This window comes from Tarenaya hassleriana, unplaced genomic scaffold (assembly GCF_000463585.1).
Source record: "Tarenaya hassleriana unplaced genomic scaffold, ASM46358v1 Cleome9, whole genome shotgun sequence".
Taxonomy (NCBI): domain Eukaryota; kingdom Viridiplantae; phylum Streptophyta; class Magnoliopsida; order Brassicales; family Cleomaceae; genus Tarenaya; species Tarenaya hassleriana.
In genome coordinates this window covers 1,637,931-1,655,428 of record NW_010971389.1, presented here as the reverse complement: position 1 = coordinate 1,655,428, position 17,498 = coordinate 1,637,931, and the positions used below count along the sequence as shown (strand labels likewise).

Here is a 17,498-nt window from a genome sequence, read left to right as displayed (position 1 = left end):
CATTCCCAGAGAAGTCCCGATCAAAACAAAGCCACCGAATCAAACATTCTTACACTCTCTTTTCTCTTTTTCCTTTTTTTTTTAACCATTTTCCTCTTTTATCTCTTTTTTTTTTTTGGGTTTTTCTCAAAATTGTAAATTTTTTTTTCCTTTATTTGGTTTTCAGATTAAGGTGAACTTACCACTTACCAGTGTCTTGGGATCCTTCCGCAGCCAACAATAGAGGGGTTGGCCATGCCCATGATTACTCCTCCATTTTTCCAGGTTTCATCCGTTTTATTTTCTGTTCCGTTTCTCTTTTCGATTGCCTTGAGGAAACGTCACACCATCGACTTCAAGTTCAACATGGCGCTATAGTAAAACAGAGGAAACAAAAGAACAAAAAAAAAAAAACAAGACAGCATAAAGAGATCATGTTTTTGCATGAAGTAAGGGAGGGGTTGTAAAAAAGACATGCCTTATCAGTGGCTTCTGCAAAGATTCTGACCTAGCTGCTCTGTCTTCCGACTTCTCCACCCCTGAGTTTGGCTATGAAAAAAAAAGAAAGAAGAAGAGGTATCACATTCAAGCATCTAGTCTCCGAAAGTATAATGTTATTATGTTCAATTTTTTTAACGCGGTGTTGCTGGATATACACAGCAAGCACGGAGACGTGCAGGACCTGCAAACCATATATACATATGCATGGAGGAGTGTTAGGAGCCTAGGAGGTATTCAGAAAAACAAACAAACTAGTATCGGGCGAAAAAAAAGGGACACCAGATAAGCAGAACTCAAAAAGATAAACTTGAACACCTACATAGCAAAGGCAATGATGCGGTCATATCGACTGCCATTAAATTTCACCTCAAGATTTGGGCTATAATATGTTATCTAGATTATGGCAACTAGTAGAGGATCACCCTAAAAAAAATATGCAATGCAGTGAAGCTCTGGCACTAGCAAAACTGTGTCAAGGACTCAGGGTAAATCTACGTTTTCCTCAAACATGGTAAAACATTGGAGAATGCAATGAAATACTAGCTTCAAAAATGCCCAAAAAAAAACCCCAACCAACAGCCGTGAGATAGATTAAAAACCTGAAGTTTTTCTGACAAGGCACTTTGAAAGACTCCATCTGAGTGCAATGTTTTACCTCCCACATCTGGATCCAGATTTGCAGCAGCTACAACTAAACCCTGCAAAACCCCTTGCACTATGTTCAGCCCATTTCACTGCCAGTTCGCTACAATGATACAATCATTATTCCAAAACCCTCCGACAGGAAAAGAAAAAAAAGCTCACTTTGCATTCAAGGTTCTTCACACAAGACCTGATCCCCAAAACCTTATCTGCAATTTCTACAGTCCTTCCTGTACCGTCGTTACATTGTTTGGTTTCCTTCTCAGCTTCAACATCTCCCCCTTCCATGTTTAACTGCCCAGGGAGAGGCATCTCAGCGTCATTGATGGATACATAACCCAATTCATGACCTATGTCTTTATCTTGCCCACTTTCAAATGCTGACACAGAGTTAGAATCAGGTGTCCAAAGCTTTCCAACGGGTTCAGCATCTGCAATTCAAACCAAAAAACAAACCTTTCAGCAGGCTCAGCACAGCCTTGGACTGATGTAATACTATCTACGTCCATAGTTTGCTCAATGCCAGTGCTACACTCACGTTGAGCAAACGTTTTTAGTTCTGTGCCTTCACTGCTAAAATTTTCAGCCACGGCTTCCTCACGGGGTGGCCTTCTAAGGTCACAAACAGCATCACCAGCCACCGAGCACTCAGGTTTAAGACCTCCAACAAGGCTAATGGGAGAGATCTCACAAGTGGTACCAGAACTACTGTCAGGAGAAACAGAACCTAGACTTTGTGGACTAAGAGATGCACGCTTCTCAGGTTTCTCTGACCTCACATCGACTGTATCACTATCATTCTTTCTCTTAGCATTTCTCTCCATAGAGCCAGACCGGGAACCAGAGCCATCCTCACAAGGTTTTCCGCACTGCTGGTTATGGTGTCTGGATTGTCGAGGCCTTTTATATCCGTTTGGGAAAAGAAAAGCAGGAAGCTGCTTTCTACGAACATGAGAAACATACACATCCATCCCATGTTTCCAGAACATATACATGTTTACATCTTGCCTAAACTCATCAACCGTTGCACGTATATCAAACTGTTGACCTTCTTGACTACTAAGTCCTTGTGCCCTCTGTAATCCCATGAAAAATGCGCAGTGCGGAAACTGCCTGGATGTGTCTACATACTCATTTGGATGAGGATGGCACATCAACATCCCGTTTGTGTCTCGTTCGATCTGCATAATAGGATATGAAGATAAAGGATCAAAAGTATACACTTTTCTGCCAACACTAAGATGGAAAAATACAGCAGGTTCACAGTTGAGGCACTAAATGAACACAACAATCTATCTACCTTTAAGGTCAGCTGTCTGAACCGTGACTCCACCCAACCTTTCCAAGCCAATAAATCATCTGCATCTGCTGCCACTACATCAACTTCAAGGTAGTTTTTATATGCCTCGAAAAACATATATGGTTCAAACAAGGAACGCCATTGGTTTTTATTTAGCTCAATCTCCTGCATGGAAACATTATAATTAGAATGGTTTGGATAGAAAATTCCCCATTATTATGCTAGAAAGAAGCTTTGTGAGGTCAATAATTGTATTACAACTAACAATAGTCCTGCCCAGTCACCTGACAGATCCTGTTACCAAACTGAAACTGCTCTGTCATGACGCGAAGAGTGCTTTGAGAGACATTGTAACTAGAATTCATGCACGGATATGCTGGAGTTATGATTGGCATGTGATGATAGCGATCGCGGGGATTTTTACGAGGATCCCAAACAGGAAACCCAAGCTCATCCTCTTCTATTGCACAAAGCATGACAGGGTTTGGCCACCGCCATTGAGTGTAAACTCTGAAAAATCGAGAAACCAGCATACTAGGATTGGCATTTGGATATAGCTGGCACACTCGTGCAACCAAAAGTGCCCAGTTTACACCACCCAGGAATCCCGTAACCTATATCAAAATGAAAAGGATGACAAAACTTTGAAAATGGAAGTATGGTCAACAAAAAAGAACTTCAAGAAGCCATGATCTTACATTTGAATAAATGCCACGCCTCCTAGCCCAGTACTTCAGGCATCTTAATGTTGTCCGGAAGTGCTACAGTAGAACATGTCATCAAAATGTGGTTGCGTAACAATTCATCAAATACAACAACAACATCGCCTTAATCCCAAATTTAAACAATTCATCAAATATAATAACAAAAAGAAATGACGTTCAACGAGCTTACCTCAACATTAGGAACGAGCTTAAGAATTTGATCAGCAACCCTACAACCATTAAGGCTGCGAACAGTTTGTTCATCCACATCGCACAGCACGGATGAGCTGGAGATATCCAGATCCTGTCAATAATTTAATCCAGAAAAACAAACACATCTAACTCAGGAATCCATTAAAAATGTTTCAGAAGCTCAATAACATGATTGGCAGTATTACAGCACCCAAACAACTTCTTCATGGCACAAGCATCATACATCCCTCAGGCCGACCAATTTCTACACACAAGTTTTTTTTCAATATATCGCAGTGCATGGAGGTGGAGCAAGACACTGTCAGTGACTGTCAATACGCAAGACAAGCACCATAAATACCAGAAAAATCTACTAAGAACAAATGTTGTCATAAAGTTACAATGGAATATCCCTTGGGTTCCAGTAAAAATCGAAAACGGATGCGTTGATTGATTAACAAAATGAAATTACCTGTGGCACGACTAGCAGTGATATGCTGGCATAAAGAAGATCGATATATATTCCTTGGAACTTAAATTTCATGACTGGGACATGGGCGTCAGGTACAGGTTGAAGTTCAGTCACTTCTTCCATCTCGGCCAATATATCATGCAAGATAATGAAGAAATCCTCCTGTGAAATAATACGTTAGCAATTCAAACCAAAAAACAAACCTTTGCATCAATCAAAGAAAGTAAATTTGATATTTCACCTCTCGATTAACATAAGATGGCCCAACACACAGCGTGTCAATATCAGCCCCAGGCCCGTGTACCTGAAAGTCGAGAAAATTACTTCCGCCCAAAATAATATGAATATAGACAAATACGGTGATAAGAGTCGATGAACAAGTAAAATCATAAGCGTAGTTTCCTGGCACAGTTAAAGCATTCTCCTGAATTAAGAATGATCTCCTTACAAAATCAAGAATCAATGTCTCAGCAATGATCCAGCCAATATGCAACCCTTTCAGACAAATAGATAATTCAGATACACAACTGAGATGTAAGATGACAATAAGGAAACAATAAACCTGAAATACTCACTCCAAGATGGTAAGAACCAAATGTGAAAATGACAGCATTAGCATCCTCCACCATCTGATCTGTGTAGCCCCTTTGGCGGGTTAATTGCTTCACCCAACACTTCACAATCTACAGCCAAAACAGTGTTAAACGGAATAAGACCAGGATAAAAGATTGGTATTGCCAACACCTGGATCCAGAACAAGACAGTGCTAAATGTTACAAAAGCTTTTAGCAGCAACCAAACTATTAACTACAGTAAAAAATCAAAAATGCCTTGAAAAGAAATGTATCCAATGGATGTGGCTTCACAAGGTAAATTACACAGTACACTAGATTACATAGCATCTCGAGAGCACCTTGTCTCATACAACGAAACAGGGACAAGATCTATTTCATATCAAACAGGGAAACGGGCTGGAACCCGCAAGCAACGTACAGAGGACCATAAAACACATACTGCTTTCATAAAAACAGCCAATGCGTGAATTTAATTAGCATAATAATCAAATTAACATCTTTTAGCAATGGTAAAGCCAATCAACCAAACGAGTGTAGGCACCTGATCAATGCGACCAAGAACTTCTTCTCTCCGCTGGGTTTCTTCCTTGCTTTCGTAGAGTCCCACGTCAACCAAGGACTTCGCATAAGAGAACAATTAAATTCACAGAATTAGCCAAACCCTAAATTTCAAAATCCAATTCATCTCCCAAAAAAAAAATAACAGGAACACAAACCCAAAATACCTTCTCCAACTCGGCGTTTCGCTTGATATCCGCAGGCGAAGGCCCAGCAAGCGAGAGCGCTTTCGTAATTCCGTAGCTCTTGGGTGATTTCTGCGGCGAAGAACCATCGTCCGAGCGCTGGGTACCCACCATGATGATAACACCCGCAAACACCAGAAAACCCTATATGTATTTTTCTTCACGCGAATTCGATTGAACTCGGTTCAACCGCTCTGATCATGATGATTTCGGGACCCAACAAGAGAAAGCGAGGTCTACTCGAAATTGCAAGCAGAATAGGGAAACAAATACAAAAAAAAAAGGCGAAAAATCGAAATCGAAAACCCTAAGTCGAAGAACGGGGATTGCGGAAGCAAATTCAAAGAAAGTCAAAGACGAACGAGAATCTCAAACAGGATAAAACCGATTGACGGTCGAGAGAGAGAGAGATCACGAGAAGCGCCACGGGAGAGAGAGAGAGAGAGACGCAAAGTTGCCTTTGGGGAAGAGACTGCGATTGGGCACGGGGTTTGGATTTATTTTTTATTTATTAATTATTAATCATTATTGGATTTTTGAAATTAATGCAATAAATCCAATTACGTCAAGTGCGGATGGATTTTGTAATTTCGGCTCATCTGGAAACCGTGGACGGTGGGGTTGGACTGGACAGCCTCGCCCACGAGATATTTTCTGGGTTGTTTGTTTGAAATTTTGAACAAAATTTTGTAAAGCATGAAAGTGAAACTTCTTTTTTAAAGTGAAATATCTCAAATATTTTACAAATAACATTAAAAATACATAATATTCTTTAAAATAAAACGTTTTAATTTGAATATAATCAAATCCAATAATACTTTAATTATGTCTAAATTAAATTATATATTAAAATCTGATAAATATGACTTTTTATAACATACTATTCAACAAATATAAAAATAACAGAAATTTGAAATAGATAATGGAAATTGGTAAATAAATACCTCAAATTAAGGTACTTATTTATTTATTTAAAAATTGGGTATTTATATGGTACATCTAGATCAATTTTGGTATTTCTATGTTATTCTCCCAATAAAAAAACAAACAAACATTGTGTGTTAAAATTGAAACCGTACCAAATCCTATTTAATACGTGATTTGGGAACCTCCCAATCCTAAACCCGTGTTTTTCTGGTTTTTGGTGTACGGATTCCGTCGCCGTGTCCGCAACTCGAATGTCCGAAAATTATCCATTGGGCGAGAAATGAGCCATTGTTTTGTGGTTAAGGGGATTACACATTAATCTACAAATTGTGGTTAAGGACATCAACATATATATTATATATATGTGTGTAATGAAACCGAATGTGGAAAAGGGTGCTTGAAAAAAAAAAGAGAATACAGAATTCTACACAAAACATTCTTTGAGGATTACAGCTTACAGATAGATTTGGATTCGGATACAGAAAGAGTGTTCTTTGACTGGAGAGAGACTCTCAGGAAAAAGCCTCTCCTTTCACTTGACAAATTTCATCACAAGAGGTCCTTCTTCATGATGCCACTCTTGCTCTTAGCCTCTGTAGATGCCAGAGGGCTCGGCGTTTTGCACAACCCACGGATGCTGAAGAACTTTGTGCAACGGTAGACGTTGCGAAGAATCCTTCACCAGCATCTAAAAACAATCCGAGAAAAACAACATGACTTAGATTCTTTTTTTTCTGTTCTTATTCAATGGAGGATTGAATGCTTATGAGGGGAAAGTATATTAGACACAATAAGTAACCTGACTGATCAGATCCTTTGCAGCTTGAGAGACGACTGGTTTCGGAGGGAACTTGAGATCTACTTGCACAATCCTGCAACCGTTTAGGGTAAAAACCAGATAGTCAAGAACCAAAACTGTTAGCATCATCTTTCTTTCGGTATTAGTGAAATTCAGACACTGAACCTTTTGTACGTGTCCGAGTGCTCTCTGGCCTCGAAAGGAGGAACACCGTAGAGGAACTCGTAACAGAGAACCCCGAGACTCCAGATATCTACACTGGCATCATGTTCCACGCTTTCAACTGTAGAGCAAAAGGGTCAAGGATTATATAACCAAATTCCAGCTGTTTGCACACAAGAGAAATCTATCGATAGTCTCCACGTACCCATTTCAGGAGGAAGGTAATCCAGTGTCCCACACATGGTCCTTCTGCGGTTAAATGTGTGCACTGACCAACCAAAATCCGCAATCTTGAGCTCCCCCTGATGGCATTGATCCGTAAATACATGTTTAGAGACTCTGGTTACAATGAAATCGCATAAAAATCGGTGAGAGAAGGCAAAAGATGGAGACTTTCTCACCTGTGCACCGATCAGCAAGTTTTCCGGCTTGATATCTCTATGAATCACGTGCTTTCCATGGCAATACATGAGAGCTCTGGCCAAAGATGCAACATACTGGCATAGGAAAAGACAATGGCGCTAGTTTTCTAACACTTGAAATTTGAAGAATGGACAGAAGTGGGAATATCAGAGACAAGAACATGGTCAAATGAGAATAGAAGAAATTTACAGTTGCGGATCGTCTTTCACTGAAGTATTTGCACTTCTGAAGTTCCTTGTAAAGTTCACCTCTAGCAGCATACTCTAAAATCAAGTAAACTCTTTTCTGCAACAAGGATGTCCCCATAGATGTGTTATCCTCCAAAGACACTTTTCTCTCATAAAAAAAATGTCGAACAACAAGACCATAGCATACCTGATCGTAGAAATAACCGTACAATCGCAGTATATTGGGATGCCGAAGATGAGACTGTATCTCCACTTCCCTCCGAAGCTGATGTTCAACTTGAGATTGCTGAAGCTGGCTCTTGAACAAAACCTTTAGAGCCACAATGTGATTGCTCTGCATCACGAATACATCTATAGTTCAGCTTGGAATCTAACTCAAGGGTATACAAGAAGCTGTAGACATAACACGTTGTCGGGACTTCAAATTCTAGGATTCAACTAACATCATAGAGATCGAAGAAGTGTAACAAAAAACTTCAATCTATAAAAGATAGATTTCTTCGCAATATTCAGCTATGAGAATTGAAATGATGGAAACTGCTACAAAGAGAGAGGGATGGAAGAACACCGACCCGTTTCTCCCTCGCTAGATAGACATGGCCGAATTTCCCTCTTCCAAGAGGCTTTCCGATGTCAAAATCACTGAGAGCCCATCTCTTCTGCACAGCTGCTGAAGCATCTGAAGCCGACTGAAAAAGGAAGAACCCCAAGATTGAATGCAACCAGATTTGAGAAATAACCTTTGATAACACCTAATTGAAAACAACAGATCTGTTTGAACTTTGTCTTCAGAATCGATAATTCCATGTAGCAAAATCCTCTGCTATATTGACTAAACCCGCAATTGAACAGGGTCGCGAATCACGTCTACAAAATGTAGATAATTTCTTCCATTCTCATAATTTTCTAACCCTAATTCTCAGCCTTGTCAATATCCTCTGCGACAGCACAGGAAAAAGACCACAAACCCACAAAAAATAAGACTCTCAAGCTGCTCGGAATCTAAGAAACTTTACGAGGATAATTAATGAAACGATTCCCCTCTAACTATACAGAAAAGAAACCAGCAATAAACGCAACAGATTCTCGTTCATCCCCAAGAAGAATCAATGGGACATTAGAAATTTCAAATCTCATTCCAAAATTCAATGCAAAAAAGTTCAATAAACAAGATCGAGGAAGAAACCCGATGGCGAGAAAAGGTTTCACTCCCTAAATCGAAACAAATTGAAACAAAATAGAGGAAGATTCGGGTTCCGAAATCATGATCCCGTAGTGGGTTCTTCCTTACCTTCTCCTGCTGTTGCGACTCCGTAGCGATCGCCATTGGAGAGACCCGAGCGAGAGAGGGGGAGAGAGAGAGAACAGAATTTCAAATTGAACAGATAGATCGATGGAGATGGAAAGGAGCGGCCAAACAATGAAAAACTAAAAAGGGAAAAAAAATCCAGCAACGGTCGAAATATGACACGTGTCATGATCTGAATCGTCAAAGTTCAAATTTTGATTACTCGCGGATCCCGAGAACAAGCTATGCTAGATTCACCCGACTGTGACAATTGATAACGCACAGACCACCAACCAAATAGGCCCATAATTAGGCCCAATAGGCTTCGTAAAACCCAATTCCGAAATTAATCAGACACGTGTCGTAATTTCATGAACTTGGTAGCTTCATGCGAGTTAACACGGGCACACTATTCTCCTCTAAGTCCACACATCACGAGCCTAGCGGCCAAACAATGAAAAATTAAAAAGGGAAAAAAACGAATAACCATATCGAAATCAAAATCTCCATATTTTTTATTTTTTATGAATCTCATTATTCAAAATTTTTTAACGATATATTTTTTTATAGAACCGAATTTTCTAAGTTCGAACCGAATCAAACGGAATTTTATTAAATTTTCGAAAAACCAAAATTTTCTTAACCGAAACATAACCGTACCAAAATCAGAACCAAACCGAATTGAATAATATACACTACTGATTTAGTATAGATTTTAGAATATCGAGTAAATTTTTCCTAAATCGAACCACTAAAATGCCAAATCGAATCTCAAAAGTCCACCCCTATCGTTCGGGCATTGCTTTTGGTATATTTAATTCGAATGCAGGAGTGATAATGATTACTAATATAATAAATTAAATAGATTAAGGTTCGTAGGTAGAATTTGGAAACACTAATAGTAATAGCAGAGCTGAAGAATAAACAAAAATAACAAAAATTCGTGTAAAATAAAAATCAAGTTACATTAAGACTAAAGATAAATTAATTACAAAAAGAATAAAAAATATGTAGAAGTTTACAAGAATATTAATTAAACATGAGGAGTGTTATATGGTCCAAGTAATGGCAATCTTCATATGTTACCATCCAAAGATGATATCTCAAATTGCAACTTAAGGAATGTTATTTGCATGTGCCAAATCCGATAAAACCGGATTTATTAAGTGTTCAAGTGTTTGTCCATTTTGAGTTCGAATCTTTAAATTTGAGGATGAAAATATATACGAGTTTTTTAGTTCTCTATAATTAATATGAGTTTTGTTTCATGATATGCCGTTATTAAAAAAGATTTTTTTTAATATTTATATCTATGTCACGATAATGTATGATATTCGTTCACGACGTAGATAATTGATAACGAAAAACCGAGTTAATTGATAAATAACGAAATCGGAAAACTATGTAAAAAAATCAAATAACTATTATTTCTCTCAAATAAAAAAGAACGAACTGAATAAAATAAATAACAAAAGAAATAAAAATTTGATTGAAAAATGAGTATTTTTTATTAATGAAAACGATATATGAACGTAATAGAACCGAAATGAAACGAATTCGATATAAAAACTTAACAGTTATAGTTTTTTTTAAAATCGAAATAATCGAATCTAAATATAACCAAAGTCAACCCGATAAATGATAGAAACATTCCAAGAATAATGTGAAACATAAGTATTCAATTACGAGAACCCTATATCACATCAAATATCCTTGGATTTTTTCTTGGCAATTTTCCTTGGTGTTTCTGTTGAAAGGCTACCGAATATCCCATCATGAGAATCTTTGAACTTTTTTTTGAATAATCTACAAATTTATCGGATCTTTGGTTAGGTAAATAGTATTCCCCAAATAGAAACTGGAACATGAGAATCTCTAAACTTTATCACAGATTACACCAACTTTCTTATAATCTAGCGTTGTAATTTGTCTTCCTTATCATTGGATTCATCAAATTCTATCAGATTGCTTTTAAAACCTCTTTCTTTATAAAAAAAAAACTAATAAAAAATAAATATTTTGATAAAAAAAATCCAATCCAAATTAAAGATGACTGTAGCATATATTTCGGACTCGGATTGGGCCGAGAAATTGGAACATGAGAATCTAGCTTTCAGGACTATTTAGTTAAACCCAAAATCCGGTCCAATATATTTCGGACTCGGATCGGGTTGAGACAACCCGCATAATTTTATTTGTAAATGTTATTTATTTTTTCTAAATATCGAGCTTTTAGATCACCCCAAATCGAGTTTGAAATCCGATTTGAGCCTGTCCCAAAAGCTCAATTTTTTTCGGACTGAAAAACTTAGATACTAAACCTGCTACTTTTCGTACTGATGTGGATCAATCTTTGGGACTCGAGTCTAAATTGACATTCTTATTTCCAAACGCTAATTCGTTAATTTTAACTCGATTTAATCACGTTCGTTTTAAAAAGAATTAAAATTATTCAACTTAACTCAGATCGGGATCATTTATATTCAAAATAAATATAAGATTTTGGACATTGATTTCAAAAATGATACATAATATAAAAATGATAATTGGATCTATTATGCAAATATAATAAAAAACAATCATATGCAAACATGTATAAAATTATAATCAACTAATTAAATACATGCAAATAAATAGCAAATCCTATTTACCTTTCAAGATACGTTTAAAGCAAAACGTTGTTTTGATTTTCAAACATTTATATCAGAAGTTTATAATGATGAAAATAAATATTTTTAAGGCTTAAGGTTTATTTTTAAAATCTTATTTTTGTGTAATACATTTTATATCAAAATATCTACAATTTAACCAAACTTGGTTATAATGCTTTAGGATAATCCGTGATATGACATTTGACATTGTATTGATTAATTTGATTTATGAATGCACCATTTTTTCGTTATATAATTGGCATGTTTGTTATATTTCAATATCATTGAGTCATTGCAGAATGATTCTAAACTCTCTGGCCAGTTTCATTGTGAGAACAATGATAAATTAAGATTAGCATGATGTGTGATTATGAATCACAATCATGGGTACTCGTTGGGGACGAGTGACCGGATAATCTGTATGAGATTGTCATATGGACCTAAGTCATGATTTGAATTTCATGTTGCGGTTCATTTTTAGATCTTCAGACCTGAGATGTCTAGAGTATGTAATATGAGGAGTGATGTGTCTTGACTGCGTCAAATGTCGTCTTTAACTAGATGTTATAACGACGTTGCTCAGATGCATTCACGAATCATATGGAGATAGTAGACATGCAAAACGAGACTTGTCACCTCCTTAACAGGAGAGATATTGTTGGTCTCTCGTGGAAGTCAGCCTGTGAAAACGTGTGGTCACGCTATAGATGAAATTGCATCTATTTCATCAGTCGATTTGTCGAGACAAGAAAGTGGTTGAACTTGAAGGGTGATTCAAATTATGTTCTTGTTCAACATATGACATCGTAAGATAAATAACCAGAACTTGAGTTGTTACTGACTCGATTAGATAAACTCTAATTCCATTCAATATGGATAATCATAACATCTTGTTAGAGGTTAACCATGACTTATGGTTCAGAAAAGATTTATGAAGTCATTGTCATTGCCAATAGTTTGTGAAATATATTATAAATATGTGAAGTTTTCTATATTTAAATAGTTTATTGCACATTCATATTAGAACCATCGTATGAATTTTTTTTCCTAAACAAACGTATTTTTTGTTTCTTCAGTTTCCTCGTCTTTAGGTACCGCAATTTTTAAACAATATTGTGGATAAAAAAATATTATAATATAAATTGGCCAATTTCATTTGAAAAGTAAGTTCTCATTAACAAATTCTTCCGTATTTTTTTTAAATATAGTAGTGATATATTTAAATTTGAATGCACAATCATCTGTCTAACCATATGATTTTTTTTTTCTAAACAAATGTATTTTTTATTTCTTCAATTTACCTGTCTTTAGGTACTGCAATTTTTAAACAATATCGTGGATAAAAAGATATTATAATATAATTTGGCCAATTTCACTTGAAAAGTAAGTCCTCATTAATAAATGCTTTAGTGTTTTTTTTCTAAATATAGTAGTGATATATTTAAATTTTAATTCACAACGTCCAACCATCGTATGAATTTTTTTTGTAAACAAATGTATTTTTTGTTTCTTCAATTTACCTGTCTTGAGATACCGTAATTTTTAAACAATATTGTGAAGAAAAAAGTATTCTAAATAGAATTTGGCCAATTTCACTTGTCATTAATAAATTATTCAGTGATTTTTTTTTTCAAATATAGTAATGATATTAAATACCCTTGTGTCATTTTTTTACAATATCCACAAAGATCCTTGAAGATCCTTTCATACGTAACAAGATAGAAATTCTTTATTTAAACTCCAAAAAAGTAATAAAAAAACAAGTAAATAGTGGTAACTTTTAAGGTTTTCTTTCCAAATGGTTCAGAAAATATAAATTGGTCGACGTAGTCGTGCACTTTTTCCAGTATGAATATTTAATTGCTATATCCAGAAAGACCTCGTCCTTTCTAGTGGGCCCCATCAACGATCCTTTTCGTCTCCCCCTCTTCCTCTCCCCAAGCATCTCGCTCCCCCTCTCTTCCTCTCCCTCTTTTCCTCCGCTTTGACTAACATCTGTACTTGTTCCTTCACCGCTCTATCCTCTCTCCGGTGGCCTATCTATTCGCCTTTTCTCGCTTGCAAATCTCATCCGGGTTAAGCCTTCCCCCCGATCCGACCCGACTTGATCCTGTTTCGCTCCGTTTCGGGGAGAACTTCCTGTTTCTGCATCTGAGCCTGTTCAATTCGTGGTTTTTAGGCACCCAGCTTCGTTTCTCATAGTGGGCTTCTCTTCCAGTCATCGGTTTTTTGGGCCCGGTCTTGTTCGATCTGTGAAATAGTTCAGTGTGTGATTGCTGGGTTATCGTCTTCGTTGGTTTTGTGATGTTTCTGGTTTGAGTTTCCTATGATGGATGGTTTGTTTAGGGTGAAGTTTTCGACTTTGCAAACTAGGGTTTGAGAATTTTAGGGTAGTCGAAGGAGTAGGTTGGTGTGAGATAGACGATTTGGGATTTAGGATTTGGATATTGGAAGATTGTGATGAAAAGAGGGAAAGATGATGAGAAGATAATGGAGCCGTTGTTTCCTCGGCTTCATGTGAAAGACGCAGATAAAGGAGGGCCAAGGGCTCCTCCAAGAAACAAGATGGCTCTCTATGAGCAGCTTAGTATCCCTTCTCAGAGATTTAATCATCAGGGAATGTTGCCTCCTGGTCCCTCCAATCAGGTATGGTTTCCTTCCGAATTTCCGACAATTAACCTTTTTGGAGTTTGTTAATTGCTATTTTTGGGTTTTAAGTTGCTAGAAATCGGTGATCTAGTTTGTTGATTGGGTAATGTTCTTGTTGTTATTGTCCTTTAGTTAATTATAAACTCTGTGTTAGTTATCATTTCCTTTGCAATTCAAACTAATGTTCTTGTTATGCCCCTGATGTTTGTTTGCTCATGAGTCACAGTGGCAGCTTTTACTCTTTGATTGTTTCCCTTTGCACATTACTGTTTTATTTCTTGGGAAAGATCTTATCTGGATGTTGCTAACTGAGCTCTATCCACCTTTCTCAATCTGATATGTTTGGCTCTGCATTTCTAGCTACCCTTGATGGGTACAAGATTTGTTGATCTTTCTTTTTTCTGCAGGCCCGTGGCATGGAAAGGAACCGATATTTCCACCACCAGGTGTCTTCTTCAACTTTTATGTGGCCAGTCGGGAAGTTTGTCTCTCAAAACCCATGCGTAGCAAATATGAGATCTTTGGCACGCCATGATCAGACGGAAATGGCTGGAGAGGAAGATGATTTCATGGTTCCGGTGTTTCTCAACTCAGGAAGGGCGAATTCTCACGGCATGGATGGTGAAAAACTTTCTCCCGTGGTGGCAGCTAGCTGTCCTCGTTCAGTTGAAATCCAAGAAGCAAACCTCGAGGATCTGGAGGATGGTTCTTTGTCTGCTGGTTCTAGACAAGACGGTAGAGACCCGGGTAAGGAGAACCCGAGACAAGGTACCGCGAAAAAACCTTTAGATGTGGTAGCTAGAGAAGAGACGAACGTAAGCAAATCAGTGTCAAAATGTGACAGAGGAAATAATGCTCTATCGAGACAAGAGTCTGGAAATAGGTTGGATCAAGATGATGGTGAAAAGGGCACTGATATTTCCCAGTTGAGAGGTGAGAGTCGTTCAGGAAAAGGCCATAGCAGTCCAGATGAAGTTGATAATGATCACGATCGTTGCGTCAGAAGCAGGGCATGCATGTCTTCGCAGCCGAGAAATGGAGAAGCGAGTGATGGTATCTCCGAGACTTCGATGGTGGATTCAATATCAAGTGAAGATATCTCTCCTGACGATATGGTGGGAATAATTGGTCAGAAACGTTTTTGGAAAGCAAGGAAAGCAATTTCCAAGTAAGTTGGATAGCTTTCTTCTGTTAATTTTGCTGATTTCCTCGAAGGAGCGTGTTAATATATTATCATTGTATGTTTGATCTGTAGTGTTCTTTCCTTTATTTGCCGTACCCAGATTTATGCTAATACAGATAGCTGAAGCATATATTAATGCAGATTCTAGCTTTTATAAATGTCTTTTTCGGTGTTGGAAAATTTTCAATCTTTGCTTCAGAAGTAGGTGGGTTATGTGGTCAGAGGCCCCGGATTCCTCCAATTGGTGTTTTTTTATATACGTGTTAGTTGAAGAGTCGTCGATAACATATTAACACGCGTTTAACGCATTGGATCGTGTTATAGCAGGGAGGGGACATTCCTTATCGACGGTACGTTGTTGCAAAGTGACCCACCCACCGACCCGAGACAGTGCATGGATTTATCTAACCATGTGTCTTATTTGCATCTGCTTATTGGGAATATGTCCCCTATCTGGTTTTGGTATTGCTTTTGTTCCGCACTGTCTTCTTGGGCAGTTTCTGTTTTTGTCATTCGAGGGCTTAAGCCAGGTAGGAGTCATGTTGGAGGATCCCGGGTTCTAATTTAGGCAACGATAGTTAGTTAGTTACATCGATGCAAAATTTTAGCTTCTTCTTGCTAATACTCTTAAGAGGATTCGATTCCTAGGGCAAGTCGTGAGTATTTTCGTACGAGTCTCTTTGTACAGTATTCTTATTCAGTTATATTTGCATCTGTTGTAAATACTTGCTCGATCTTGTTTTGCTGGGCACGTTAACCGTCTTTTTTGTTTTTAGGGTTCGCTTGTTTCTTGAACCGAAGAGCAGACACTTTCGTCGTTCTTGAAGTTTCTTGTTTTATGTCATCTTCTTGATAGAACTTTGTTACTCTTTACAGTCAACAAAGAGTATTTGCAGTTCAAGTATTTGAGTTGCACAGACTGGTTAAGGTAAATCATTCACTAACCCTTCCTCTTGAGCTTGAATGGTTTTCGGATGGTGCCTCGATATTTTAGGGTTTAAACGATATTTCTAATAACTTTGATGTGTTTTCGGGCCGGAAAAAACTGAAATCAAGTATCAACGCCGTTTTTTGCTTATTATTCTGTGATTTTACAGGTTCAGAGGCTTATGGCTGCGTCGCCGCATCTTTTGCTCGACGACGGCACTTATCTTGGAAAATCTTCCCCTAAAAACTCTCTAGTAAAAAAGCGTTTTCCGGGAGAATACAACCTGCAGCCTCCTCTCTCGTGCATTGCCACCAAATGCAGAGACAATTTCGAGAAGGATAACCGTCAAGAGATGGAATGTTCAGCTGAGAACGCTGTGGGGAAAACAACGAGTGTTTCGTCATGTAAGAACCACAAAGATGATTCCGACCCACCAGCCGCCGCAATAGCGGCAACCGAGACCGAGATGACCACCACCGGTTGCAATGGTGGTTTGTGGTGCTTTCCTCCTCAGCCTCACCAGTGGTTGGTTCCTGTAATGTCCCCATCCGAAGGGCTCGTATATAAGCCCTATTCGAGTCCTGGAATCGTGGGTTCGGGCTGTGGAGGGTATTACAGTCGTTTCATGCCCGCTCCAATGGCGGTGAGCAACTTCATCGGCGGCGGTCCGGTTTGTGGCATTCCCGGATTTCCCGCCCCTCAGCCCTACCATCCAGGCATCGGGTTCTCAGGGTACTTCCCTCCTTACTCTGGGCCCACCGTTAACCCAAATTTTTCGGGCCATCTCGAGGATGTGCAGCAGCAGAGCTCGTGCAACTTCCCAACCGCAGCTGCGCAACCGCAACCGCAGAGCTCGTGCAACTTCCCAAACGCAGCTACTCCACCGCAACCGCGCCCGCTAGTGACAAAGCCACGGCCGTGGAACAGAGAGAGCAGCAGGGTGATGCAAGGAAGATCGGGAAGTGGTCCCGGCTCTGGCATGTCTAGGAGCGCTCTCCCTCTCGTGCGGGCCGCCGAGAACAGCCGTGGAAACGAGCGTCTGCTGGCAGCCACGAGAGTTATAAAGGTGGTGCCCCACAATCCGAAGGCGGCGAGTGAGTCGGCGGCGAGGATTTTCCGATCTATACAAGAAGAACGTAAACAACAGGAGGAGTCCTCTGTTTAGCTTTGCCTGTTGTTTTCTCGGCATTAG

General features: G+C 38.5%; 3 protein-coding genes across 8 annotated transcripts in view; 1 reads left to right on the top strand and 2 right to left on the bottom strand.

Annotated features, from left to right (window-relative positions):
* Positions 1-105: 105 nt before the first annotated feature.
* On the bottom strand, positions 106-5,562 carry LOC104803802 (nuclear poly(A) polymerase 4-like). Of its 6 annotated transcripts, none has more exons than XM_010527862.2 (14): positions 5,091-5,562; positions 4,907-4,984; positions 4,366-4,473; positions 4,032-4,094; positions 3,791-3,952; positions 3,317-3,430; positions 3,121-3,183; positions 2,707-3,036; positions 2,423-2,587; positions 1,588-2,303; positions 1,285-1,552; positions 1,080-1,178; positions 458-528; positions 106-351 (listed from the first exon to the last, which is right to left on the bottom strand). In XM_010527862.2, the coding sequence occupies exons 1-14, from the start codon at positions 5,220-5,222 to the stop codon at positions 321-323; spliced, it is 2,400 nt and encodes a 799-aa protein (XP_010526164.1). In that variant the 5' UTR covers positions 5,223-5,562; the 3' UTR covers positions 106-320. The 6 variants fall into 6 exon arrangements, with proteins under 6 accessions (XP_010526164.1, XP_010526161.1, XP_010526162.1 ...); XM_010527859.2 differs by having other exon boundaries at positions 106-332; XM_010527860.2 differs by having other exon boundaries at positions 106-308.
* An 800-nt stretch (positions 5,563-6,362) lies between these two features.
* LOC104803801 (serine/threonine-protein kinase Aurora-1) lies at positions 6,363-9,001 on the bottom strand. Its single transcript, XM_010527858.2, has 9 exons — positions 8,899-9,001; positions 8,180-8,296; positions 7,795-7,941; positions 7,609-7,704; positions 7,398-7,493; positions 7,202-7,298; positions 7,000-7,117; positions 6,835-6,907; positions 6,363-6,723 (listed from the first exon to the last, which is right to left on the bottom strand). Exons 1-9 carry the CDS (start codon positions 8,932-8,934, stop codon positions 6,622-6,624), a joined length of 882 nt encoding a protein of 293 aa, XP_010526160.1. The 5' UTR covers positions 8,935-9,001; the 3' UTR covers positions 6,363-6,621.
* Positions 9,002-13,476: 4,475 nt separating this feature from the next.
* The window catches only part of LOC104803800 (protein EARLY FLOWERING 3-like), a 4,552-nt gene continuing 530 nt past the window's right edge, over positions 13,477-17,498 (top strand). Inside the window, exons 1-4 of the mRNA XM_010527856.2 lie at positions 13,477-14,192; positions 14,603-15,363; positions 16,255-16,306; positions 16,476-17,493. Of these exons, the coding sequence (XP_010526158.1) occupies positions 14,007-14,192; positions 14,603-15,363; positions 16,255-16,306; positions 16,476-17,471 (1,995 nt within the window). The 5' untranslated portion in view covers positions 13,477-14,006 and the 3' untranslated portion in view covers positions 17,472-17,493. The remainder of the gene's footprint in view (positions 14,193-14,602; positions 15,364-16,254; positions 16,307-16,475; positions 17,494-17,498) is intronic.